The sequence below is a fragment of the Leptinotarsa decemlineata genome, unplaced genomic scaffold (genome assembly GCF_025532065.1).
Source record: "Leptinotarsa decemlineata unplaced genomic scaffold, Ldec_3_MD MMD2_tig00000199_RagTag_RagTag, whole genome shotgun sequence".
In the NCBI taxonomy this organism is placed as follows: Eukaryota; Metazoa; Arthropoda; class Insecta; order Coleoptera; family Chrysomelidae; genus Leptinotarsa; species Leptinotarsa decemlineata.
The window spans coordinates 2391938-2419929 of NW_027412544.1; the positions used below are offsets into that span (position 1 = coordinate 2391938).

Genomic DNA, 27992 nt, shown 5'->3' on the forward strand with positions numbered 1-27992 from the left:
GAAACAGTTTGTTAGAGAGTCCCAATTTTGTCAATTTGCTGAGAAGAACATGATGGCATATTTGATCGAAGGCTTTTTGAAAGTCTAAATAAAACATCGACTAGTTTTCGCTTGTCCAGTTACTTACGGAGATATTGATTTAAACATGCAAGATTTGTCATACAAGATCGGAACCAAGGCAAGTGTTAGGTGAACATGAAGACAAAGAAAATGAAGATAGAAAAGATTGGAATTTTTTAAGGAAGTCGTATATTATAATGAATAATTACTAATCATCACTCAGAATGATTAGATAACAAAATTAGAATCATCCTTGTTGAATTGAAAAAGCTTTCTCTCAAGAGGTCGTTGATATTGTATATATTGTTTAATTTTAGATAAGTATATTTTGTTGGTAAATAATAAATAATACTGTCTGATTGACAAAATATGTTTCTTTCCGAATCCGAATTATCATAGTTAAAAGTTTCAAAAGGTTGATTTGTTTCGCTAACAATTTTATCAATCCTTCTAACCATTTACTGATCATATTCGCCTAATTTAGTTTGACTGATAGTATAAATTAATGAATCCTTATTGACTTTGACAACAGCTGCAAACATTACCAATGACAGAAACAATGAAGTTTTTCTGACGATTACCAATTCGCGTGACTTAACAATTTAGTGAATACTCGTCGTACTGTGAAAACCTAACGTGAACAAAATAAAAATTATAAAGTTGACCGGCCAGCAGCAAATATTAACAATGATGAACAGCTATCTTCAACGTAGGTGTGCAAAATGGCTATCAGAAAATCCATATTACCGTCTACGTCAGAAGCGTTGCGACGCAGGCGTCTAGGCGCTCTAGGAACCGAAGAAAATACTTCATTTATCAGCTGTCGAGGCATGATTGTTGGTGTTTTTCTTTTGCTGTCCCTGCTTACCGCAGGGACACTTCAGTTTGAGTTCAAACATCATGACAACGAAGAATTGCTACAGGTGTTGCAGGAAATCAACGGAAAATGTCCGAATATTAGCAGGATCTACACGCTGAGCGAGAATTCCGTCCTGGGGGTCCCGCTTTATGTTATTGAGTTTTCCACAAAACCAGGACATCATGAAATAAGTGAGTAATTATTCATGAAGTTAATTAAAAGTGGTTTCTGGAAAATAATACCCATTATGTATTCATTTAGGGGCTGTAACTCAATACTGATGTTATGAAATGAATTAGTAGTTTTCAATTACCATAACTTGATGTGGATATATTATTTAATTTGTTCTAATTAATGAATGTTTTGAGAGAGATAATTTATTTTTCAAAAACAGGTGGCTAGATCAAAATTATTGGGTTCATACCCAACAATCCATGTTAAGAATTTTTGTAAGTACATTTATCATCACATATAAAATACTGATGATGAGTATACATATACGGAATATATCATATAAATATTGCCATCAATTTCAACGCCACTAAAAATGGGTACCCATTAATTTTTTTATGGAATTGCGAAATTTACCTTCGTTTATAATTGGCACAGTCTGTAGAGGGTTTTTACGGATGCTTTAGAGGAGAAATGTTTTTTCGAAAAACTTTTATTTATTGAGAGTCATAAAAAAATTAATCCAAAAGGAAATAAACCAGTAACCATTCTATCATCTTCAGAAACACCAATAGAAATTTCTACTTGTTTTAACTGATGTCTCATACCTCCACGTGCCTACTATTGATCTAGTTTATAACTTCATTCTGCGGATATCTTTTTGAAAATCCACTCTGAGATAATCTTAAGTAAGAGGAGCAGGCATATTTCCACGAAATCTGCCCGAACATGCTAGATGGGATTGAAATCGGGACCCTGTGCTGGCCGTGAAATTTGGATGATACCAACTTCATTCAATCCCCGACCATATAGGCGGTATGAGGCATGTGTTGACATGCAATAGTGTGAAAGTTTCTCTAATAAATTTTGCAGTGGCTCATAAATGTACCTAACAGCACTCAGAGATTTCCCAAGGATTTTCCAAGGATTTCCCAAGGACAATGTAAAATCCTGTACATACTTCCGAAGGTATACCAGCCCACATCATAACTGAACCCCTTTGAAAACTAGCTCTGGGGCTAAAAATGCACCCGGCAAAGTGTTCGCTAGCTCTTCTCCAGACTCTTCCGCAGTCATCCAGGGAAAGTAGACAATACTTTTTCCACGTCAAAACTAAAGCACTTTCTCTATTTCTCAAATGAAACAGTTTCAATCGTATCATCTTCTAATGACGTTAACTTATTCAGCGAAAGAGAGATAGTGCTTTAATTTGATGTGGTTTCGTGATTTAATGAATTAATAATAATAATAATGAATAATAATAATGTTTATTCAACATATTGATCACATATGTATTTAACAGAGATTCGGTGAATAAATGTAGGCATCACAGAACCAACATTTTCGAAAAAATGTTCCTTGTACGTGACATTGCCAAATTCTAAACTATAACTAAACTAAATAATATGTATGTAAGAGTATTCTATACAATGAATAGATATAAACTGTTAACTATCATGAATTGATTACAATACAATGACTGATGAAAATAAATTAGCATGATGAATTGAAAAACTATATACATAATATGAAACACATAAGGACATGATGGGATTGAAATTAAGTATTTTTCATTGAGGTCATTCTACAGGGGGTTTTATTTTTTAGAAACTGTGCTGATGAAACAGAGTTCGATCAGAATTTCTGGGCCAATTTTTCACTTCTTGGCTTTATTTTGTTTATTAATGAGTTGTATTTTTTCCGGTACTATGCTTCAGGTCTTTGTGTCAAGATAATAATAGTGTGTTTGACCTACAAATTTTTGGCATCTAGGTTCTAAAAATGTATTTTCTTTTCTACGAGTATTATACATGTGTTCCATTGGTTTTATTTTTATTTTGTTCTCAACGACTTTCAGAATAGTCTTCCGGCAGTATAGCGTCCGTGTATCTAGGGCATTACTTTCTTCGAATAAGAGGTCACTGGAGAACGTTCTACCTTTACCTAACACAATTTTTAGAAGTTTTTTGTGAAGTATCCAGACATCTCAAGTGGGTATCCCTAATACCTCCCCAACCTATAATACCATAAGAGAGTTGCTACTGAACCAAACCATAATATACAGTAGTCATATAGGGAATTTCGAGCCATTGTTTCAATAGTTTGAAGCGAAACAAAAATCCTCGTAATTTTTGAGTTAGATATAATACGTGTGATCGATCATTAGGCCAAGGTATTTAATTGAGGTACTTTCTGGAATCGATAAGTTTTGTTTGATAATTAATGGACCTATGTTCGGTAGTTTATTGTCATAAGAGGAAAATTTTGTTTTTTCTACGTTTAAGGTCAATTTGTTATATTGAAACCATTTCATGATGTTTTTGGAATCTCTTTCTGATTTCATGTTGAGGTCTTGCTATGTTTCTGCATTATAAAAGATTGCTGTGTCTTCAGCAAAACTGAGACTGTTTCCTGCGAAATGCATTTTTGATAAACTATTTATATAGATAATGAATAGTATTAGGACCGAGACCGTACCTTGCGGAACTCCATATGTAATTTATCTCGGACTACTCTTTTCCATCGATGTCAACTATTTGTCTTCGATCATTCAGGTAGGAATAAAACAGTTTATATGTTCTGCCCCGTATGCCGATATTTTCTAATTTCCCGAGGAGTCTTTTATGGCAAACAGTATCGAACGCTTTCGATAGGTCAACAAAGTTACATAATGCAGGTTTTGATAAATCCAACGTTTTGTAAATTTCTGATGTTGAAGTGCATATAGCAGTCGACCTCCCCTCTCTGAATCCGTACTGCTGTTCTGCCAGTAGGTTGAATTTTTTAAGGAATCCATTTAATCTTATTTTAATAATTTTTTCTAAAATTTTTGCTACATTAAAAATGAATGTAATTGGTCTGTAATTAGTCTATCTCCATTTTTGTATAGTGGTTTGACGACAACAATTTTTAAAATATCAGGAAAAATTCCGTTTTCTAAGAACGCGTTGGCAATGTGGGTGAGAAGGTCTACAATTAGCTCTGAAATATTTTCAACATTTGCCTATTTATGCCATCATTCCCTGGACTTTTATTTGCTTTTAAATTCTTTATAACGTTTGAAACTTCCTCCGCATTTGACGGATACATGAATATACTTTTGTTATGACGTTCTATACTTTCCTCAAACACTATCGGTGTGTCAGTTTTGTTTGCGAGTTTCTACTCTACTTCGCTGTAGTGTTCATTAAATGCATTTGAAATTTCTAGCTTTTCATGAATCATATTTTGGTTTTCCATCTAATTTCATAAATATATCTTTGTGGTCTCTTTCCGTTACAGACTTCATCCACACATTCCCATAGAGCTTTGGACTCATATTGATTTCTCTTTATTTCATTTTGAAAAAAACGTTTTTTTGCTGGTTCAATGAGGTTTCTCAGTTTATTTTTACAATCATTAGAAAGTCTTTTAATTTGTACATCGTCAGGATTATCCCGAGAACGTTTGTTTAAATCATTTTTTTGTGATTTGAATGTTAATATTCCTTGTGTTATCCATTTCTTTCTAATATTAATTTGGTTTTTGACTCTTACTGGGGTGGTAATTTTATTAATACAAAACTTCAATTTGTTGACAAATATTTCATACTTGATATTAACATTATTCTCTTCATAGATGTTATTCCATGTTTCGTTTTGTAAATCTAACTTCAATCGCGGATAGTTGGTGTATTTTTATATTCTTTCCATTGTGTTACTTGTCTTATTACCCCCTACTTCTACCATAGGTCGATGATCACTTATCTGATCTTGAAAAATGAACGACTCGATATTTTATCGTGAAAATGTGTATTGGTTTTAACGAAGAAATGGTTTAGACATGTAGAGCTATCTTGCCTTGTTACTGCATTTATATATGGAATGTACCCAAAGTACTCTAAGTTGCTTATATATTATTCACTTTGATCAATTTCTGTTAATAAATCGATATTTAAATCACCTGTTATTATATGAAATCGCCGTTGTTGACATTTTGCAGATAGTTGAAATTAAATTCCAGTTGCTCAATGATTCAATCGTTACAATTGGTAGAAATAAGTAGCTACTGAAAAATTGTCTTTCCAAAATATACCTTTTTTTGATGTTAACGGCATCGACTGCTTGGTCATTAGCCTCGTGTTCTGTGTGTTAACCTTAATAACTCTCTGAGCTACCTAGGAAGCGTGATAGGTATCCGAAGTCCTTCAGTTATGTAATGTTACAGAATTATCCTTACTTCAACCTTCGACATTTGCCATTTGTAGTTGTGCGCTCATCAATAATTATTATGTCATGATAGAAGCAAAATCAGTGATAGATATATATTAGAGTGTTATTCATAATGCCGCAAGAGAGAAGATGTTGTGACGATACATATTTTTGTTGTTACAATCAAATATGAGGCATGCCTTTTATATAGGACAGACGAGCCGAAGTTTCAACCAGAGATTCGAGGAGAATTCGAGAAGTAACAGATTGAATAAACACGATTTCAACTCCGCCAATCATCTCATAAAAAAATTTACAATTTCACACAAAATTCGGAATTTCTACACATTCAATCAAAAAGTCTGAAATAAAATGTATTGGAATCCACATAAATCAATAAACCTCTTGGGAGAACCAAGATAACTTTCAATTGAAACGTCGTTATACAATTGTTTTGGTATTTTGTGGTACCTAACGAAATAGTAAGATTAGTGGTTCACTACAGGACTCACCTTTCCATAACATCTCTTTTTTTTGTTTTTCAGTGAAACCGGAATTCAAATACATTGCTAACATGCATGGTAACGAAGTACTAGGAAGGGAGTTATTGCTGAAACTAGCTGATTATCTTTGCGATGAGTACATGAGCTCCGATCCAATTATCAAATCTCTGATTGAGTCTACCAGGATCCATCTAATGCCCAGCATGAATCCTGATGGATGGCAAGTCGCTACTGATACGGTATGATAACGATTTAGGTTAATGAAACATTCATTAGAGCATTTGAGGTTGTGTGGGATATCATATCGATTGAACAAACATCGTTGATTTGATTTCTATATATGTGGTATGTGCTGATAATAATGCTTGTGTCAATATTATTTATCCATTTCGGGTTACCAGCCATACGCTGATCGTAATGATTATTGAGTGGAAACCATTTGGAAATATAAAGGATGGATTAAAATGAGTCCAAAAATCATACGGAATAGTTTCAAATGTTTAAATTTTTGATATTGATTGAATCTAAATTCGATCTATAAAAAGTTGAAAAGTCAAACCTATATAGATAATCTCTGGAATCCACTCACTTTGATCAATGGAATGTGATTAAAATACTTGAAATAATAAGTTACGTAATAAAAAACCCACACTCGATATACATGGTTGGTTCGTTTACAAACGTAGTACTTAATTCAGTGTTTTTTTTATTTCGACTTACCATCAGGTTTCCGTTCATAGTCCCAGGATCTAACTGCTTATAGTTTTTGGTGATGATTGGTTGTGAAATTCACTGGTTCTGTTTGATTATGCTCACGAATTGTTCACTGTTTTGCCGAAGCCAGTTCAACTATTGATTTTACAATAACGGAACTCAGTTGTATATTTTTCAAATATTCGGTCAATTATCAATTATCATCCCAGTCAAAAAAATATCCGGCATCAATTCAGTCCCAAACTAAAATGTTGAAGCTTTACTTTTGCAAGTTTCGCAATGTAAAATTTCAGTCGATTCAAAAAACTTGTCTTCATTGGTAAAAAATGTTCAGTTGAAAACCCAATAACTGTATCATACGTTTTTGTTACTTGTCAACGTGGTACACATTGATTTCTTGATAATACGTAAGCTTATTTCGAGTTTTCAAATAATGGTCGAACAGCCTTCTCATCAGACACATTCCAATTCTGAGCATAGTTTATAACAAATGTAGTGTCTAATGCTACGTCACTTTCTTCTCTTTATCTCATTGAGGAAGGTATAGATTCATTGCCTTCGAAAACAATATCGGAGTTCTTCACCATAATAAACTTTAATTATTGTGTACATCTTTCGTTGATCTCAGTGCTTTGCTAAAGTGGTACCTATGCTTCGACATCATAGCCAAATATGAACTATGCCCTCGCTAGCTCTTCCATATCTCTAGTTGGTGGCGGTTTTAATATTTAATACTACTCGAATGATCATACATGTTCTTGGATCATATGAAACTCTGTTATTATCAACTGCCCACATATCTCAACTTTGGTTTTTTCCCCGTAGCTCTGGGATTCCAACTTGGGAGCAATATTAACCTTACCCATAACCTTCGTAAGGACCGCCAAAGTACTCTTACTGTTTTGTAAGTTGGTTTTTACTACTTCCAAAGCTAGTCAGATGAGTCGCTTGTAGAGTCCATCTCCTTATCTTCATACTGGTGAATATATTCATTCTCCACGAATTGTTCACACCTATGAAGCCCCCCCATGAATGCAAGTTATCCCAGAGGCTCCAACTAGGTACTACAATCCTTCGGTACGGATCGCAAAGAATCGCTTTCTTGATCTCTTCGTTATTTATCTTGTTAATCGCAAAAAATCTGTTCTTGCCATTCTTTGGCATTTTTAATAATTTGATCAATCAGCACCAATGCAACCATTCAATATTTCATTCTTCTTGGCAAAAAAAAGTCTTCATGGAAACAAAATAGCGGCTGAGAAATACCCAAAGATACATTTTTTGAAATGTCATTAATAAATGAATGTTGCTGATAGTGATTCTTTGAAAAATATTGTTTTTATTTGTTTCAATGATTCAATACTTTACTAGTTTATCTTCCTGAGGATTTTTTAGTTTATTTATGAGTAATATTTATAGGCGCTCTAGGAATATTTGAAAATCTTTTCTTATTGCACATCTTTGTTTTCAAGTTGTGTTCATCCTGTCTAAACGATGATGTACACAACTATTTGTGGAATAATTCCTTGCAATAATATTGCAATATGATTTGCTATATAAAATTCAATTGTTTCATCCAGTAAGAAGAAACGAGTTGGCATAGTGCATACTTCAAAACTAGAAGAAATTTCTATCTCTGAGTTGGCCCGAAAATGGATTTTCTTGGAAAACTAATGTCTCAGGAGATTGGAATTTCATCTCATAAATAAAACAAAATCGATTATGGAACATCGACAGGGCTGGATGCTCGCAAACTGAAGTGACGTTAAATGATTGAATAGATTGAATCGCTCGGAATTGATTCCCGTCGAATTTTATTTTTATTCTGGCACGAAGCCTTCGTTGTGACATGGATATTCACAAATTTTGAACGCTGTTCGGTTCACTGGCTTCTGATACAATTTATCTTTATTCTATTTTGGTTTTGGGCTCTTTCATAGGAATCAAATGAATTTTAAAAGAGGTTGTATCAGAAATAAATTCAAAAGTACATCTTATATGCTTCTTTCAGCAGAGTTCAACATCTGTTTCACGGTATATTCAGTTTTGAACTGATATTTAATTTTCAAAACAGGGTGATATTGTTACGAGCCGCCACTGACAGTCAACGGAATGCGTCTGCCTGTCGAATATCGAAAATGTATTGGAATCACTGATAAATCATTCCATAGAAGTTTAATGAACAGTTCCAACAACGATCATGTGAAAATCAAGGAAGGAGATGGAAAACGTTCCAGAAATTTTGCCATGGGCGAGGTTCACCAGTTGCTCTCCACTCAGAAGATGATCGTTTTGATTCCTGAGTGAAGTGTCACATATCGATGCAAAAATTCCGGTTTGTTATGTTCAAACATGGCCAAACACTGCTCAGAATCATCAAGACGTTCTTGTTTTTGGTCATCAAGGAGATCACGCGGCACCCACTTTGAACAGAGCTTTCTCATAGTCAAATGCTCATGTAATGTAAAGCCAACACTTCCTTCTAATATCTTTACAATGTCATCTAACTCATACAACTTCACTTTTCGATCATTTAAAACGATTTTATGGATTTTTTATGTTTTCTGGTGTTGGTGCCTCATTTGGACGTCCACATCATCTGTGTCTCTACGACCACGTTTAAAGTCAACAAACCAACGTTTGATTGTTGTTTCTGATAAAGCGGAGTCCTTATAACACTTTTCAAGCCAGTGCTTTGTTCGAACGGTATTTTTTCCATCAAGAAGCAGTGTAAAATTAAAACACTAAATTGCTTTTGATCCATTGTTTTGAAAGTAACAAAAGTAGTATCACTCTTAGCACAACAACTCACAAACTTATAATGAAATTTCAACAGCGCTCTTGTGAAGGTTAGTAGTAACTGAAAAAGTGGTGAATGCGATGAGTCTAGCGCCATCTATGTGTTAGGCCCGATACTTTCCGACCCATATATATGTTACAATCTGAGAACAATATCGTTTAATAATGGCAACGTAATGGCACTAAAAAATTAGCTATATTAATAATCATTGTTATTATATTGATCCTATTGGTTCAAATTTCCCATGTAATCAGGAATAATTTCTTGTTTAGATTATTTCTTTCTCAAGAAAAATGTATTAATTCGAATACCCTTTTTTTCAGGGAGGCCTGGATTATCTGATAGGTAGAACTAACAATAACTCAGTCGATCTGAATCGTAATTTTCCGGATCTGGACCGAATAATATTCACAAACGAAGAAGAACATATTGACCATAACAACCATCTATTGGAACAACTCACTCAACTCAGTGAACCAGTAAGAAACCTCCAAACTGATTTAAACATCCATATTTCTGGAAAAAAGTTATAAACTTTTTTGCTAGATAACATTTAATTTTTTTCAACATGATGTTAATTTGCTCACACCTATATTAGGTACTACAAAAAATAGATACGATAAATATTGAAAAATTATATGGTTTAATATTTCTGAATTTCAAGGGTCAGGTGGTTACTCACCTAACCCTTTCCAGAAGAGTTAGATGGGTAATTTTTCTTTAAAAAACCATTGTTTTATTGACAACGTCTCAAATTTATTTAAATTTTTCTACAGGGCTCAAAAAAGAATTTCTTCTATGATAGCTGGTGCGACAGCTGGTTAACGGAAAAACAGATTTTAAACAGATTTTTTATGTCATAGATGGTATGTATCATAGATAAAGTAATAGATAAGTATCATAGATAAAGTCATTTGTTTGTTTCATGTCTTTGTGTAGTGTTGTTGTCTGGAAAATTTAATTATTTTATTATTTTAATCTGTCTGATATTTTGAAAATTAAAATGTTTTTAACACGAAGAGACTCCTTTTCGAGCCCCGAAGAATTATTTAATTAAATTCAAAAAGTTGGCAAGATAACAATTTTTTTTAGAAAAAATGATCTTGTTAGCCAACTAAATCTTTTGGAAGATTGAATCACTAAACCAGTCGATTGATTTAATTGTAAATCACGGAATGACGTTGATATATTATTGTTTTCCAGCTTCAACCAGAAACAAAAGCAGTCATGAGGTTAATTATGCAAATACCCTTCGTTCTGTCGGCAAATTTGCACGGCGGTGATTTAGTAGCTAATTATCCTTTCGATGAAAGCCGATCAGGAAGACAAAAAGACGAGTATGCAGCTACTCCCGACGATGATACTTTCAGGTATGATTTCCATTTCATAGAATAACTATCAAAACAAAAAGTTGTTATAACCTCAAAATTTTCAAGAGTTAGTAGGTCGACCCATATTGTGAGTATTCAGAAATCCCTAGCGCAGACTTACTAGACGATGTGCAATGGAATAGACGAATAACTCTAATTGTCTTGTGCTGTCTTGTGCTGAAGCATTTACTATGAGCACGGACGGAAAAGGTGTTGTGAGAGTGGTGCCTGTGACATAATGTCTATTCACATTGGATTCAACTAGTTTTAAATAATATCTATTTCGGTATTGATCTCGGGTTAAACTTCTCACTGTCATATCTGTCAGATCGCACTCAGATAGTTTCGTTCATCAATGAGATTTCCAAATCCCATTTGGTGACTTGTGGGGTTCCTTGTGGTTCGGTCCTCTGTCCATTTTGTTTCTGTTTCATAGTATGGCGAAACGGTAAAAGTATCGAAGCCGACTTAGTTTCAGTTAAAAAACGGTGTGATGCAAATAATGCAATACATTTCAATACATGGAACACTTCCATTTAAATTTTCAGATGCACTTTGGATGATACTTTTCTATGTCATTAAAATATTAGTTCCAAATCAACAACTAACGGTTTGTTGTTTCTCTTTTGGATGTTTGAGTTTACCTGCATCAATACCTGTCTTGTACATTGAAAGAGTTTCATCTAAGATATGGATTATTTTCTGGAGAACACCTCGCAAATTCGGGTGAATGCAGTATTTGTATTATTATATTTTTCCCAAAAGTTGTTGATATTAAACTGTGTGTATGGTATTCAGTAAATGTGGTTCCATCATGATATCATTACCAATACCTAAAGTACTGCAACACAAAAAAGATATTATATATATGAAATTTAGTACCCGCTGCGTACGCTGTCATTATTTATTTCAAAGTGTCCTAACTATTTTGACAGTAAATTTTTACAATTTTCTATATCGATGCATATTACTTAGCTCCTAGGGCGCTAAGTGAAGTTGTTGAGAACATTACAAACACCAAGTATGTGGTGTATCTCGTCAAAATAAACAACTTTTTCCTATAAAATATTTATCGAAAAATAATTCGTTTTCGAGATGAAATTGTTCAAAATTTTCAAAACTGTTATTTGTATTTCGAAGACAAATAATTTTCCGATAAACATTTCAAAGAAAAAAGTCGTTTATTTTGACAAGGTCCACCACATACTTAGTTTTTGTAATATTTTCAGCAACTTCACTTAGTGCATCGATATAAAAAATTGTAAATATCTTGAAAAGGATCACCTCCAGCGTTGTTGAGGAAGTGAACCTTTTTTACTTGAAAAAGGTGTGGAAATTAGGTTTTCTCATGAAAAGCACCAAAAGTTTACTGTCAGTGCCCTCTGGATGTTACATGAAAACTTATACGAAATTATGATTTCCCACGTCAAAAAAACCTCAGGTACCAAATTTCGTACAAATATCTTATTCTTTGCAAAAAGAACAAAACAATTCAACACCCTGTATTTCCGAAACGAAGCATTTCTGGACACAAGTTTATATAGAATTTTTTTCTTAAAATTGTCTCAGGAATGCGTCACTTGTTTATTTCAAAGTTATCGGTCAACTACCCTATCCCGCATCTGCGGGCAACAGGCGTTGGCCGATTTCAAGCTAGATGTGTGGGAGAGGTGCCTCGTAAGAGCCCTCGGCGGTTACTCATCCAACGCTGGAAAGGTAGCTTTCCTAACATGAGTGCCCCTTGGGGTAACGTAAGGGTATGCGGTGCAGACCACACGGCGTACACCCAAAAGTCGTTGATGAACCGCCCTATCCCGCACCTATACGGGTAATGGGCGCGACATCTTCGACATATGATGTGTGGTAGAGGATGCTCGTGAGAGTCCTCGACGGTTACTCATCAAACGTTGGAAAGGGAACTTTCCTAACATGAGTTCTAGGGGGGAGGTGAGTGCCCGCTCGCGGCTGGAGGCTAGTGAGCCTCATCTCCAACTGGCGTTGGCCTCTTAGGGGCAGCGGCTCCGCTAGCGGGTAAAGGGATACAGGGCTGCGGTAATCCATTCATGGGTGCATTGCAGCCCCATTATGAGGCACTGGACGGCTAATGCTGTTCCGTGATCCTCGCCTGCTTCTGTACGGATCCAAGCGTTCGAGGTGTCGGGGCTTGCGGTCCTTCCGGGCTCTAGTATCCGAGTCTAGCCTTGGAGGGCACCAAGGCAGACGCTTGAGGTGTCGGAACCCGGATGGACGGAGCTACTAGTATCCGAGCTTAGGACCCCGGCCGGCCACTTCCGGGACCATATTCCCAATTGATTTGGCATGGCTGGCGGGGGCAGGTGTGCGACGCGAGCACTCTCTGGCGAAAGAAGAGCTTAGTTAACTTGTACGAACGTTCGGTCGAACGCTGCCGATGGTCCTGTCTCTTGGTTAGCCACACTAAGTAGATGTAAGGAAGCAATTCCGGGTTCGGTGAGCGGGAGGAAGCCCTGCGAAATCCTGTTGGTGTGGGGTGAGGGGCGGTACCCGCAAGGATTTCCCGAAAATCCACCCCTCCACGCCCGATCGCATCCAACGCCAGGGTACGTCTGGGGGGCCTAACCGGCCCCCCGGTGCGGTCGTAACTATGACTCTCTTAATGTATAACGCCAAAAAATTCAGAAAAAAGGTGAAATATTTATTATTATATGAATCCCATTATCACGAATTTTATGAAAATAGTTTTGAAACGGTGACCTATATATTTGTTTTACTATTCACATTTTTTTTGTGTCTTATTCTATTTCATGTCATTTGGATATTGTTATGTGTTTATTAATTGCATTTTACCAAAAATTGGTTGTTATAAGTAGGTTTACAAATAATGATTAACTTGAACTATTTTCTTATTTATCACCGAAATCAAAATAAGGATTTTTTTCAGATAGTCGTAAATAATTAGAATTTGCTGTTTTCCCGACAATAAAGTTTATGTTTGTTTGAAGGTGATTAACAATGTTTCATGATGAATTTCACTAGTTCGGACTTCCATTGTCTACTATATAAAATGATTTGAAATCCCTGAAACAACTAAAAAAGAAGAATTAAAAATAAATAGCTGAAAATAAGAATTATATTAACCAAAATAAACCTGAAGTGAAATAATAGTGAAATAAAATACAAGTAAAAATAGAACAATTGAATAAATAAAAATAAATAAAAGAAAAAAGAGATCTTGCACAGAGAGGAACATTGGTTTAGGAGAAAATTCAAGGAAGCCGCATACATGTTGTCCAACAACGTATTCAGCCAAGCCAGCGTAGAAATAAGCAACATATGGAAACCCATCATCAATCGAAAAATGGCCAACTCCCGCCAAAACGGTCATCTCCCACGGAACCAGTGAAGCGGAAAATGGAAAGCGGGGATAAGTGAAAGTACTCGAACGACCTATAAATAGTCATCTCTCGGAGGAATCAGTCCAGTCATCACCCGAAGACGATTGTAGATACTAACAATCGAAACGTCGTGAACTAACGTGACTTGGAATCTCTCCACTTTTTACCTTTATTTTCTTTTTTCTTTTCTTCATTTTTATTTATTCAATTGTTCTATTTTTACTTGTATTTTATTTCACTATTATTTCATTTCAGGTTTATTTTGGTTAATATAATTCTCATTTTCAGCTATTCATTTTTAATTCTTCTTTTTTAGTTGTTTCAGGGATTTCAAATCATTTTATATAGTAGACAATGGAAGTCCGAACTAGTGAAATAAAGTTTATATTTATCTATAATTTGATATTTGTCCACCTGAATCAAAAAATTAAACAACATATTTTTTTCTTCGCCAAACATTTGGATAGGATAATTTTCATAAGATATTTTTTCAGGTATTTAGCTCTGGCTTATTCCACCCACCATGCAGATATGGCAAGCCAGTCCAGAAAAGGATGCGGAGATATAGATAGTAACCGATTTGCTAAACAAGGTGGAATCACGAATGGGGCCAAATGGTACAGTTTACAAGGAGGTAAGAAAAATCTTCTTTCTTAGATACTCAGATACTTAGCACAACTGTGATATCGAATAAAGCTTGTCTCCCACTTATCCGGCACAGCACAGCATGGCCCGTCCCGTCAAAATACGGATAGGATTGGAATAATGAAAATGAATGGACAACGGCACGGCACAGCCAAGAGCGATCGGAGAGCTGGAAAGGATTCCAGCTCTCCGATCCTGACCGGCAAATAACGGAACGTGCTGTGGCGGACTGACCAAGTGAGTGCGTCGCCGGACAGCGCTTGCCAGCATAAACTAGTCCAAAAGTGCCTGAGAAGTTTCTGTCTTTCTGTTGTTTCCATCAGTTGACAGCACAGTCTCAGACGGTACCCATGAAAATGGACGAGGAAAAATTAAGTTGCTTCTTAAGGCAGGCTCTTGAATACCCAGAAGTTCTGAAAATTTGTCTGGAGTAATTCGGAAATACTGGAAAAATTTTTACTCATCTTCTTTCAGATCGTTGAAAAGATGACGAAACTCTCCCAGATTTACCCTCTTTTGATTAATGAGATCTGTTAAAAAATCTGTTTTTCCGTTAATCAGCTGTCGCCCCCATACGAACGACAACTCTCAGAAGTTGAGAAACTTGTGCGAGCTAAGGACTAACGAGGTCTTACCTTTTAACGTGTGATTCCTAACACAGACCCACAACACTATTTTTTGTGACTATTTTCTTCTACATTCAATAATGCGGCCACTATAATGACGACTACTTCGTCAGAACTGCTAGTGATAGGCATGTTTCTGTCACCGCTCGATGTCAAGTGAAATTTCCTTTGAAATCGAACAAACAGCACCATCAGTATGCTGGTTGTAGCTGGACAAGTGGGCGATGCTACTACCCGTCGCCATCAGGCGACGGACAGCGCCGTGCTGTGCTGTGCCGGACTAGTGAGCGACAAGCTTAAAGAAGCGGTAAAATAAAAAAGCCACAGAACCAAAAAGACCCGTTATCAGATGCAATATCAAGTCCTGGTATTGTTGCGAATGCGGAGCACTTTTTGATGACGATACAGAGCTGGGACATAACAATATCTTCTAATTAAAGTATGGCATAGTAGTCATCCATCGATATGGGTTCCTACATATTCAGTATATTCTGTTATAAATCATCCCCTGACAAAAATAACGTCGGCCGCCGCTGGTCGTCGTAAATGGATTGTGACTTGGCCAAGGTCGCGCTCAACTCGGCTTGCACTTCGCTATTGCTCAAGATGTCGCGTTTCTTCGAGAGACTTCCAGCAACTTCGCTATCGGCTTCGAAATACTTCCATCACCGTATATAAACACTACCAATACGCAAATCAAAAAGTTTAGTTGAAAGTGCGATGCGAAGAGTTCTAATAAGGTGACAGACATTTGAGTATTAATCCCAAGTTTCAGTTAAAGTGTTGTGTATATTGTGTGTTGTATTGTTAGTGTAGCAATGAAATATAGTTGAATAAAATTGTACAGTATAGTCGATTATTGCCAAACCCACGTATCAGCGCGTTTCAGAACATTGTGTGATGTGGAATCCTCAACATTTTTGGATATACACTATGAGCAACCTGGCGATGAATTATTGCTGCGTTTATAGCAACATTTTTATATTTTTCCACAGGAATTTTGTACGCCTCATTTCATTTTCGTTTCCGTATTCCAAAGGCTATGAGCTCCATAAACAAGAAAACTGTCTTCATATCGATAAATTCAATTATAAATGTTAATACACAGTTTTTAACTTGTTTTTAACAACAAGTTTCAAAACACCTTTGAGCCTGTTAAGCAGTCTAGTATGGCGAATCCCTGCCATTTCACCACGATTCTGGTGAAAATCATCACACACTGTCAGCTTAGAACGTCAGAACCGTCATTTCAAAAATCAAGCTCCAGGCCCCAGCAAATAGTCAAACCGACGATACAAAAGGAAGATTTTCCATCAAACACTTCGGTTTTTTGTTGTTTTTGGAACAATGTTACGAATCGCGGCGATTAAAACGAATCAAAAAGTACGAAGACGGTGTGGTGGTTTTAGTCAACTGTTTGGTTTACTACAGGTTTCTCTTCTAAAATGGAGCCTCAGGAGACACCTAGACCCATTGTTGAATAAAATTCACATCGATAATCATTTACTTTCACAGAGAATATTTGTTAATTCATAAAGACAATTATTTATGAAAAAGTGATAATTTAAGTAGGAAAAAAATAATACATTAAGCACCTATTTAGTGATAGTACAATGTAGGCATTAAATAATGGCATCCTTGTGTAATAGTTATCTCATATTCAGTAGTGTTAGTAGAATTGAGAATTATCTTCCGTATGATCCTTAGTTTCAAGTTACATAATTCACCTACAACACAATTCCTTGTCTCTCATTTCCTTTTTCTAAGGCCTTGACTAACCTCTCGGGTAATGAAGTTGCCACTCAATTTGCTATTCCATAAGACCTAATCATAATTTATTGGGATTGTGCGATCTGATGAGATATTTTCATTCGATATCGATATAGGAAAATTGAAATCCCAGTGAATTTAACATCCTGCTGACCCTGTTCTAGAAGTCTCTAGAGAGTCACGCTTCATTTTCAAAGCCTTTAGGCGGATGAACTATAAACCGCTCACAGCTACTAACGACGAGAAAGTAATTATCTCGGAATTCTTCCAGGCATGCAAGATTTCAATTATCTCTCGAGTAACGACTTCGAATTAACTCTGGAACTGGGTTGCGATAAGTACCCTTCGGCGGATGTTCTGGAAAACGAATGGGAAAGGAACAAAGATGCCATCATAAATTATATCTGGCAGGTAAGCAAAAAAACGTTTGAAGACTATTTCGATATTTTTTTCTCCGCTTGCTTAAAATCCTTTGAAACTGTTTTTGAATGCACTCCAAAAGGTCTTGGTTGCCTTCTCCGTAAATATTGTATAATAATAATTTTGAACAGAGTTTTTACACCAGAAGAGACGATTGAATTGATCCAGAATGGAGTAATTCAAATTCAATAATTTCCATGGAAAATTTTAATATATTCTTTCTGGTTATAAGTGTAAGTGGTAAGAAATAGAAATCCGAATATATGTATAATTCACTGATATAGGATATATTTGATGAAAGATAAAAAATTTCTTACCACTTTCTCCTTGAAACTTTTCCAGAGATATATTTTGGTGTGCATAAGAACGATATACAGGATGTCATATGTCCTGGACCAAATATAACAAAATTTCAGTATAAACCTACTTATATATTTTTGTTCACTTTTCGATTGTTGCAAAATTAAAAAATATGTTAGGATACAATTTCAATTGGGAACACGAAACTTTTTGGAGTTTCTGCCTCCCACCAACCAAATTCTTTATACATACCGTAAACTCCCGATCCAAGTTACACGTTCCCATCCATATTTTTATAAATTTGTGCATTTGGAAAATAAATACATTTCCAGTATTTTTGGTACACATGAAAATGAAATAGCCACAAGAAATCCCTAGTCTGTATTTAAGATACTTCGACGACACTCTCATCGTATGTAACCATGAAGAGGTAGAACTTGGCGTCTTGCTGTAACACCTCAACTACGTGTACATTCTTTCATAATATTATTAATGAAGAAGAAATCCCGAACTGAATCGTCGTTTTTAGATATGATGGTGAAGAGGACCAACCCAAAATGGAAACATCTGTCTACAGAAAATCATCACCACCCCTACCACCAATCAACCAAGAGAGGAATCTTTAAGACCCCAATTGATGATGCATTCAGTCACAGAAACCTGAAGGAAAGTTTAGACAATGATCTGGACGACTCAGGAAGGATCTGCAACGGAATCGATACCCTAAAAACTAATAGGACAGTGGCTAGATGACAAGAGCCCTACAAGGGAGAGAAGCCATTACAACCCAATCCTATTCCTTTCTTAGGCCAGAGGACTGTATAAAATGATCAGAAAAATTGGGTCTGAGTACATTTCAGAAATTGCTTTATATCTCGTCACACTTCCTTTATCAGCCACAAAAACACCGACGCTAAGACTTCTGCCAGTCCTATATTGGAAAAACCAAGAGAATGTTGGGATAATATCATGTGGTCCAAAGCGGAAATCATTCATAGAAACGCTGGATCAAAAAGAAGTTTGAAAAACTTATATATTGAATGAAGACGTATTTAAAAATGCTAGTGTGCAGATCCGCTAAGTATGAAAACTTTTAGTCATTTGGGAAAACGGGATATAATGCATTGAATCGATACATTTTCAATTAGTTTGGTTCGAAATTTTTGTCTAACATTTGTTGATTTTTTTTATCCTACTTCCTGTTTCAGCGGAAATGGTCATATACCTATGATTTCGGTAAATAATGTTAGATTTCATTTTCACCAAACCATTAACAGATGTTTCTGAATTTTAATCAAGTCCAAGTTTCACTTTGCAAAGTGCGAATTAGGTATTGATTTCTTGACAACTTTGGTATGATATCTATACCTAGTTAAGCTTTTACAATTTCTTTTATTTTCATTTCATAGGTTGATGTAAAGATTTTATAAAAGTAAGCAGGATTGTCCTTACTCACTTACACCAATGTATAGATCAGAACACATTACACAGAGCAAATAATGTTCAGAATCTGAAATTGTTTCAGTTGTTTTGGGTTAACGTTAATGAATATCATTTCTGTTTCTGGTGGTGATAGATACTCACCAGAGTATTTTCTTATATATGATTATAGTTTTTTGTAGTAATGTTTTTTCTTAATGGAGGATGTGTTAGAATTCCGAATTGTCTGAATAAGGGTTTACAATGCCCATGAAAGATTTGGCCTGCCATTATTCTCTGCGTCACTTTAAGATTCCCATATATCATAGTAATATATATAATAAAGTACACAAATTATCTCAATTATATAAGTTTTGCCCGTTTTAGTATCATGTGTTTTTGAAAGTCCAGCATATCTCAGTAAATATTCATTTTGTGTCATGGTATACCGGGTGTCCCACATTTTATGTGACAGGCAATATCTGGTTTGTTAAGGAGATACACAAAAATGTTTCATACAAAAGTTTTAGGAGTTCATGAGAGCTATATTTTGATATAATTTTTAAATATACAGGGTGTTTGGTGTAGGTGCTACAGATCAAAATTCCATTTTTTTAAATAGAACGCCCTGTATATCATTACATATTCAGATGCTACGTTACATTCTGATATCATTTCATGTTTGGTTTTTGAAATTCGGTTACGGCGTTGTTGAGTTATTGCTTAAAATGTAAAGTCTTGATAACGACTATTATTTTTAAAAATATCTCATACAATTATTCTCTCTGCATCAGATCACATGAAAATTAGTCAAAATTTTGGGTGTTCGAAGTAATGGTTTCAATTTTGAGTTGTGGAATTCAGTCAGGAATCATTTTGAATATGAAACAATTGCGAAATTGAAAGAGGTGTATTCGAAAACAAATCTTTAATTATTAACAATGTAAATAATATAACTTGATAAATCATTTCATAAGAATGGTAGGTACCTAGAAATAAGTCATAAAAATTGTTCAAAGTGATGCCCATTAGATATTATACATGCTTCGAAACGTCGAATCACTTCCCTCGTACAAGTCGCTCTTATAATATCAGGCGTAATATCACTGCACGCTAGTCGAATTTTCATTTTCAGATCATCCACATTCAAAGGGGGAGTAGTGAAAACAATATCTTTTAAATAACCCCATAGGAAAAAATCAAGCGGTGATAAATCTGGGGAACGAGCCGGCCACCGAATTGGACCCTTATTACCAATCCATCTATTTGGGTACGTTCTATCCAAATATTCAGTAACAACCTGTGAATTGTGAGGAGGAGCACCATCTTGTTGCCACCAAATTCCTTGTCGTTCTGCTATGGGAATATCTTCCATCAACTGGATCAAATCATTTTCTAGAAAATGTAAATATCGCAATCCATTGAGATTTTCATTGAAAAAGTAAGGTCCTATGATGCGACCATTGAACAATCCACACCATACATCAATACCCCAAGTAGTTTGAAAATTACTTTCGCGAACCCAGTGGGGATTTTCTTGAGACCAATAGTGACTGTTATGTCGATTCACAACTCCATTATTGTGGAATCGCGATTCATCGCTCCACAAAATTTGACTGAATATGTTAGGACTTTCATGTAATATTACCTGAATACAAGCAATGAATTCAAGTCGTCGTTCAAAGTCCGTGGGTTTCAAACCTTGTACCAACTGAATTTTGAATGGGTGGTATTTATTTTCTTTCAGAATTCTCTGTACATTAGATTTACTCACACCGACTTCTTCTGCAAGAGTACGGATAGAAACATGTGGATGAATAATAATATAAGCCAACACATTGATCTCTAAATCTTCAGTTCTAACAGATCTCGTATGATGACGATGCTTTATAGTAGAAGGAAATGACCCAGTTCGCAATTTTTATACAACTCTCGAAAAAGTCATTCGTGTCGGAATGGGTCTATCTGGAAAACGTTCTTGGTATAGACGTTGTGCTTGACGGCAGTTTTTCTGACATTCCCCAAAAATTAATAACATATCAATGCAATCACTTGGACTAAACGCGAAAGGCATACTGGAGTTTTCGCACAAAGAACACAGTTACTGTTTTGCAAAGAATCACTGAATCGAACTGACAAGTAGATACAATTCAACAACATTTGTTACTATGGCATCAACAAGCATAAGCTACTTGATGAAATTGTGCAATATAAAGCAATTCACCCTCAAGTTAGTCACATTCTCAAGAATTTCAATATTATATTCAACTGATATCGATATCGTATCGTAGAGGTGAGAATAATGGTTTGTATTCAGTAGTAGTCTAGTTCAATTTAATAAAAGATATATACTGGATTCGTGTACGAGTAAATAAGTTTTTTTGAAACTTTATATTCAAGGAAAAGTGCAATAACTCAACAACGCCGTTACCGAATTTCAAAAACCAAACATGAAATGATATCAGAATTTAACATAGCATCTGAATATGTAATGATATACAGGGCGTTCTATTTTAAAAAATGGAATTTTGGTCTGTAGCACCTACACCAAACACCCTGTATATTTGAAAATTATATCAAAATATAGCTCTCATGAACTCCTAAAACTTTTGTATGAAACATTTTTGTGTATCTCCTTCAACAAACCAGATATTGCCTGTCACATAAAATGTGGGACACCCGGTATACTGTTCGATAGAGAATTTGGTACTCTATACATTGATACTATTAATTTTGTTGTAAGGTGCAGCGATATCACTGTCGTTGCGCGGCTTCCTCAACCTTCTTGGGGTTCCCTCCATGGAGGTACACAAGTGAGGGAGCTTTCCTGCAGGGGCAGACGGTTCCTTGCCTTTATTCAAGACGGTGCTCTTGGCGCCCGCCGCAGGAAGTGCCCTTGATGTTGGAGATGATCTGCTATGTCCAGTCTCATTCCAAGCGGTAGATTGGGGTGGACATTTCTGTTCATCCCCAGCCACCGCCTTAGATTGAGGTGAGCACTTCTGTCCAGCCTCCGGATTGGTTTTTGTTGTTTCTGTTTTTGTGTTGTTTCATTCATGTGTGTTCCCACGAGTAGCAAGGGAAGAGTTAGTCATCTCTGGCAGAGCCCCGCATTACCAGAGGTAGGCTGATTACAATGAGGTTTCGCCCAGTTCCCCAAAGGGATCGTTCGTGACCGCATATCACCCTGCGGCCATTCAGCTGTCGGTACGATTCCTTACACCTTAGCTTGGGTAGGCTGGTCCACGGTGGCATGTTTTGCAAAGGCTTTTGGGGGTTTCAGTTCCCCTCACCCTACTTATTTCTGCCACTGACCAGGAGTTCGACGACCCCATCCGTAAGACCATATTGGTTCCCGGACAGGGCCTCCAGTCCCCTGTCCTTTCCCCTATCCGCCACCTGGGGACGCGCCCGATAGGTAGCCCAACCCACGGGTCGAAAAGAGGATGCCGTACAATTTGAACGATATACATAAATTATTACGATTCGAGGTCTGTTCTTTGTTCTTGCGCAACCAAACCGATCTTTTTTTTGGATCGGATCGTCACGTATGATGAAAAGTGGGTCCTCTACGACAACAGGAGATGTTCAGGACAGTGGTTGGATACCAATGAGCCACCTAGGCACTTCCTAAAAGAAAAACCCACCAAAAAAAGACCATGGTTACCGTATGGTGGTCAGCGGCTGGTGTGGTTCACTATAACTTTCTGCAACCGGACCGAACCAACACAGCAGAGTCATATCGTGAGGAAATCAACTAAATGTACTGTACCGAAAATTGCGCCAGTAGCAGCCGGCACCGGTCAACAGTAGAGCTCCGGTCCTGCTCCACGACAACGCCCGTACGCAAGTTCCACAAATCACTTCTCGCCAACCGACTACCATCTTTTCAAGCACTTCTATAATTTTCTTATGGTTAGAACCTTCGCCAACCAGAAATAGGCAAAAATAGCCTTCGTCGACTTCATCAAATCAATCCCGTGCACACAATTTTTATGCTGACGGTATCAAACGACTTGTGTTACGTTGGCAAAAGTGCACTGAAGAAGTATTCACTGAATATCACAGTTTAAAGTAGACTCATAAAAACGGACAAAACTTTTGAACATAAAATATAATTTAAGTAACCCTTTCTGAAAAAACATTTTGGATTCAATAATGAATCAGATTTCAAATGCATAAAAATGATGGCTGAAGATTATTTGAAGGTGAATGTGTTGAAGTGAATGTGTTCAACTACACTGCTAGAAAAATATTTGTGAACATTAACACTGCAAACATGAAATTACATCGACTCAATATACTTTCCATTTATTGTAAGTAATTGAGGAGTTGAAGAAGAAAAATTAACCCTACTTCCTCATTGATTAACTTGATTTTCGTTCATGTACAATTATCAGTTTATTACATAGAATAGCATAGGTATATTAAAGGATATTAAGAATGTTTACGTTCTAGAGTCATATCGGTATCAAAGGAGTGGTATATGATAACATGTCGAAGCAAGGTATACCCAACGCAGTAATCCACGTTAAAAATGTAACAAATGGACGATCGGATGATATTCAACATGACATCACATCAGGTAATATCAAATACAAAATTTTCAATAATTCAATAAAAGGTAATATTTTGTATGAGGTTATCTCAATAATGCTACATTGAGAAATCGTAGACGCCTAGTTTGAAATTCAATTGAATTCAATTTTCAGTTCATGATGGAGATTATTTTAGACTTTTAACTCCTGGAAGCTACAAAGTAACTGCATACCGAGAAGGTTACCTGCCACATACAAAACTTGTAACCGTTACAACTAAACCTCATACTACTGCACAACGAGTTGATTTTCCTTTGAAACCTATTAGAGTAAGTATTACATCCATATCTGTTTAAATAAGTTTTTCTGTTAACCAAATATTCCATTAAATATCAAGAAATTTTTGTCTTCGCAGCAATTAACTGAACAGTAAATGTTTTTAACTATTAGGGTCAGTGTACTGGTTCTAGGCCTTTTAGTGAAAAAAACGACTTTGTTTTAAAATTATGTACAGTAAACGGCTTTAAATTGAAATTTGCTTCGAATGAAAAATATTGAGTCATGTGTTGTTAATAACCTCCGAAATGTTTTTTGTTACTTCAAACTTTTCGGCAAAGAAACCTGGAAAACTGAAAAAAATACTTTTTTTCTGGTTCTCAGCCACCCCTCACAATTCTCGGACTTTTTTATATCGGTTCTCGGCCATCCAAAAATCTGTCTCAATAAGTAGGTATACCTACCTTTAATTCTTTATAATTATATTCGTTTAAGTTACCTATAGAATGTTTATGAGATCACCCAAAAATTAATTATACAACTAGACATATAAAAATATATTTATAATTCTTATTTTCAAATATTGAAATATATTACTATCTAAACTTAAATCCTTATTCCTCATAGTCATTTCAATGTTAAATTTCGCACATATCGCACTTGTAATTTTCCTTCTGCATTCAACATAATGAGAACTGTTATGTTTTCTTTTTCATTTCCTTGTCTAACGGTAGGAAGACTTCTAAAACCCTTTGGTCCTAAAACTTTACCACTAGATGGACATAGGGCAAAACCAGACTCATCAACATTGAAAATGTTTCTAGGCATTTTTCAAATCTTCTTCATTGGTACATTATTTGCCGCGTTTTTGGCCTAGATCGAATTACCACCGAGTCTTTAGTTCTGATTCTATTTCTTTTAGATCTAGCCACTGAAAATGAAAAAACGAATAAAAATCTATTTGAAGTACTTACAGAAAGTAATAACAACTACACGAAGACCACGTTGAAAGCCGAGAGGCCGATAACAGAATTCACTATATATTTTAGTTCTCAGCCCCTCTGTTTCCCAAAGTGGCCGAGAAAAGCTGGTTCTCGGTCATTGGGTTCTTGAGATTATTTATAATCGAAATAAATTGAAATATAGAAATTAATTGACGGCCGCAATCCAATGTGCAGAAAGAGTGCATACAAGTATACAAATTATGATAAAAAAAGAAAAATATTAGATTTATTTTGATAAATTAATTGAAAGGCAAATATTGAATGTTTCAACTAATTCTCGGCCCCTTTTTTAAACCCTTCAGAATAATCTCCAATATATTACATGCATTTTAAATGAAAAAGTCATAAAATACTTACTAATTCGTCGATTGACTCCACTTAACACTTTCCTAATTCAGACACACGTGTTATCTGTTTCTCAGACATACAAGAACTCAACATTTTTTCGCGCGACTTTCGCTAATGATGTCATCTCAACCCTTACCGCATTGGATAAACATAAGATGCCGAGAACTAGTTTAACTGTGGTAATAAGCCAGGATAACTCATTTCTTTTGATATTTCGCTTTAAATGATTAAAAGGCCGAGAACTAGTGCTGGCCGGATAACCAGAACACTTACCCTATATCTGTAACTCCATTGACTAGTTGAAATTTGATATATTCTATTATTTGAATTCCGTTTCTTTTGCGTTAAACTACCTTGACGATATTTATTATGTTTACTGAATCTGAAAATTACCACATTGAACTGAAGAAATGTGGGGATTGATGTGAACACCAACAAAATTTTTTAATATTGTTTTCTAAGGGTTTGAATTGTTATGAATAAATTGTTGGTCTATAATGAAATCGAGGGTATTCTGAGTGGCCAAAAAAATTAAAACAAATTTTACTGAAGTTATTTTGATTACTTAAAATGAAACTGGTATTTGCAATCTCAATAATCGACCCTGAATTACTGTTACTGAGTACATGAAATTTATACTTTGAGTACTGAAATTACTAAGTTTATGGAAAGAGTTCAAGTATTCGAAACTCTAGGCATACAAATCTTTCTTCACCAAAATGGCAATTATATTCAGTATCCAAACATGATGAAAAGAAGACAACTTGACTTTCAGATACGTTATTGATACTATTTTTTTCAACAAAATATATCTAAATCACCTGAATGTTGCGCCACTTTATGATAAAATATGAACTACATACAGTACTCAATACCTGAATACTCAAGTATATGGAGTATTACTACTGGTACAGCTTTGCAAGTACAGGACTTTTTGTAGTGTGTAGCAAAATCTAAACCAATAAATTTTCATGAGATCTACTATTATTTAATTGATGTGACAAAAAATTATATCAAGATCATATTTGTATACTTTCAAGTTTTTGTTTGAATTCATGAAGAAAAAAAACGTTTTTTTCTTTGATATTGATATGATAATCCACCAGTTGTTTTGTATGAAGATCGAATAAATTACTGATTAAATGACATGTGACAGTGGTTATATGATATTGGAAATGTGACCTATGAATATGCTCAGTTTTCAAATAAGTACATTTCATACTAGGTATAATTTACACTTATCAGAGCACTTAGTGAGTCCATATTTTCAACTGCAAAAACCGTCCTTCGCGAGGCAAGTAGATAGTTTTCATCCACATTATATTCCAAGATGGACATTTAAAATTATTTTATATTTAATGGTTATGTAATATTGCAGATTCCACCCTATATCCGTATTCAGGCCGAAAACTACATAAATTCGAAGATAGAAGATGAATTCGAAAATAGTCAGCAGCAATGGTCCAACTGGGTAGAGGAAAATGAACCCATTCTTGAGCCAATAGCAGTACAATGAAAGTCTTGGAAATGTGATGACATTAAATAACTTCCATCATTCCAATAACTAATATTTTCTTTGTCTCTCTTCTTCGTGAAAGCGCACAGTTTGTAGGCAGATCCTCTCAATATTTTCTAATAGCTGTACAATATAAACATTACATTTGAGTTCACTAGGTTGTTTCATGTATCAAACTGAAAAGACGTCAACAGAATAAAAACTTTTTTGAGCATGTGTTTTATTCCATCTTTGAATCAAATCAATGAAAATGATACTAATATAAACAATTTGCTGCCTGTGACTTTGTCTGGATGGAATTGGGTCCACAGAGAAATTAAAAGTGCCTGAGTAATAAAAAAAATAATATAGGAATGTAGGCTTTCACGGTTGGCGTCAATGTTTTAGATGGTTTCCGGGTTTCGCCATGGTCTTCTTTGGTTATAATCATCTTCATAGAAATACAATCACCAAGACAACAGAAAGGAAGAGAGAATATATCTACCAAAGATCTGGCACACAGTATTGAAAAGCGCCAAAACGAAGCCAAGTCAACCAAATCGCGCGGGAAGTACGCGACCACGCCACTTAAGATGACTGCCGCAGTAGCCAACAAAACGTTTGGAGATTATAACTAAAGAAGACCACAGCAAAACTTGGAAGCCATCCAAAACAATACAAAAATAATATTTCAAATCGCTTGTGTGGTAATAGAGAAAATTGGCTATGTTTGTGATTGAGTGATTAGGTATTTGATATGATAGGATTGCAAAATTTATATTTTTTATGCATATGCATTATGTAGTGTGGAAATGTCTTCAAGATTATAACCGAAGTAGGCTCAAACTTAGTTATTTCAAATCGAATATCCTAAATTCCATTACAAATGTAGATTCTATATATTATGGAATATATAGAATCTACACACTTAATACCTACCTTGCATTGTTTAAAAAAAAATTGAATTTGCAGGATTTTTCATTCAAATATATTTCTCTTTTTTTCTGCTATGGACAACTAATGGTTCAAATTTATTAATTTTGTATAGGATGTGAAGAGATTATAGAAAAATTATTGTTTTAATATTTCAATTCTGCTGTTAGGACAAAT

The 27992-nt window shown here is 35.4% G+C and overlaps 1 protein-coding gene across 1 annotated transcript; it reads left to right on the top strand.

Moving 5' to 3' along the window:
* The first annotated feature begins 606 nt into the window (after nucleotides 1-606).
* LOC111505098 (carboxypeptidase E) lies at nucleotides 607-27115 on the top strand. Its single transcript, XM_074172793.1, has 9 exons — nucleotides 607-1110; nucleotides 5826-6022; nucleotides 9621-9776; nucleotides 10501-10667; nucleotides 14536-14675; nucleotides 17354-17493; nucleotides 23680-23806; nucleotides 23934-24088; nucleotides 26766-27115. The coding sequence occupies exons 1-9, from the start codon at nucleotides 783-785 to the stop codon at nucleotides 26901-26903; spliced, it is 1548 nt and encodes a 515-aa protein (XP_074028894.1). The 5' UTR covers nucleotides 607-782; the 3' UTR covers nucleotides 26904-27115.
* The last annotated feature ends 877 nt before the right edge of the window (nucleotides 27116-27992 follow it).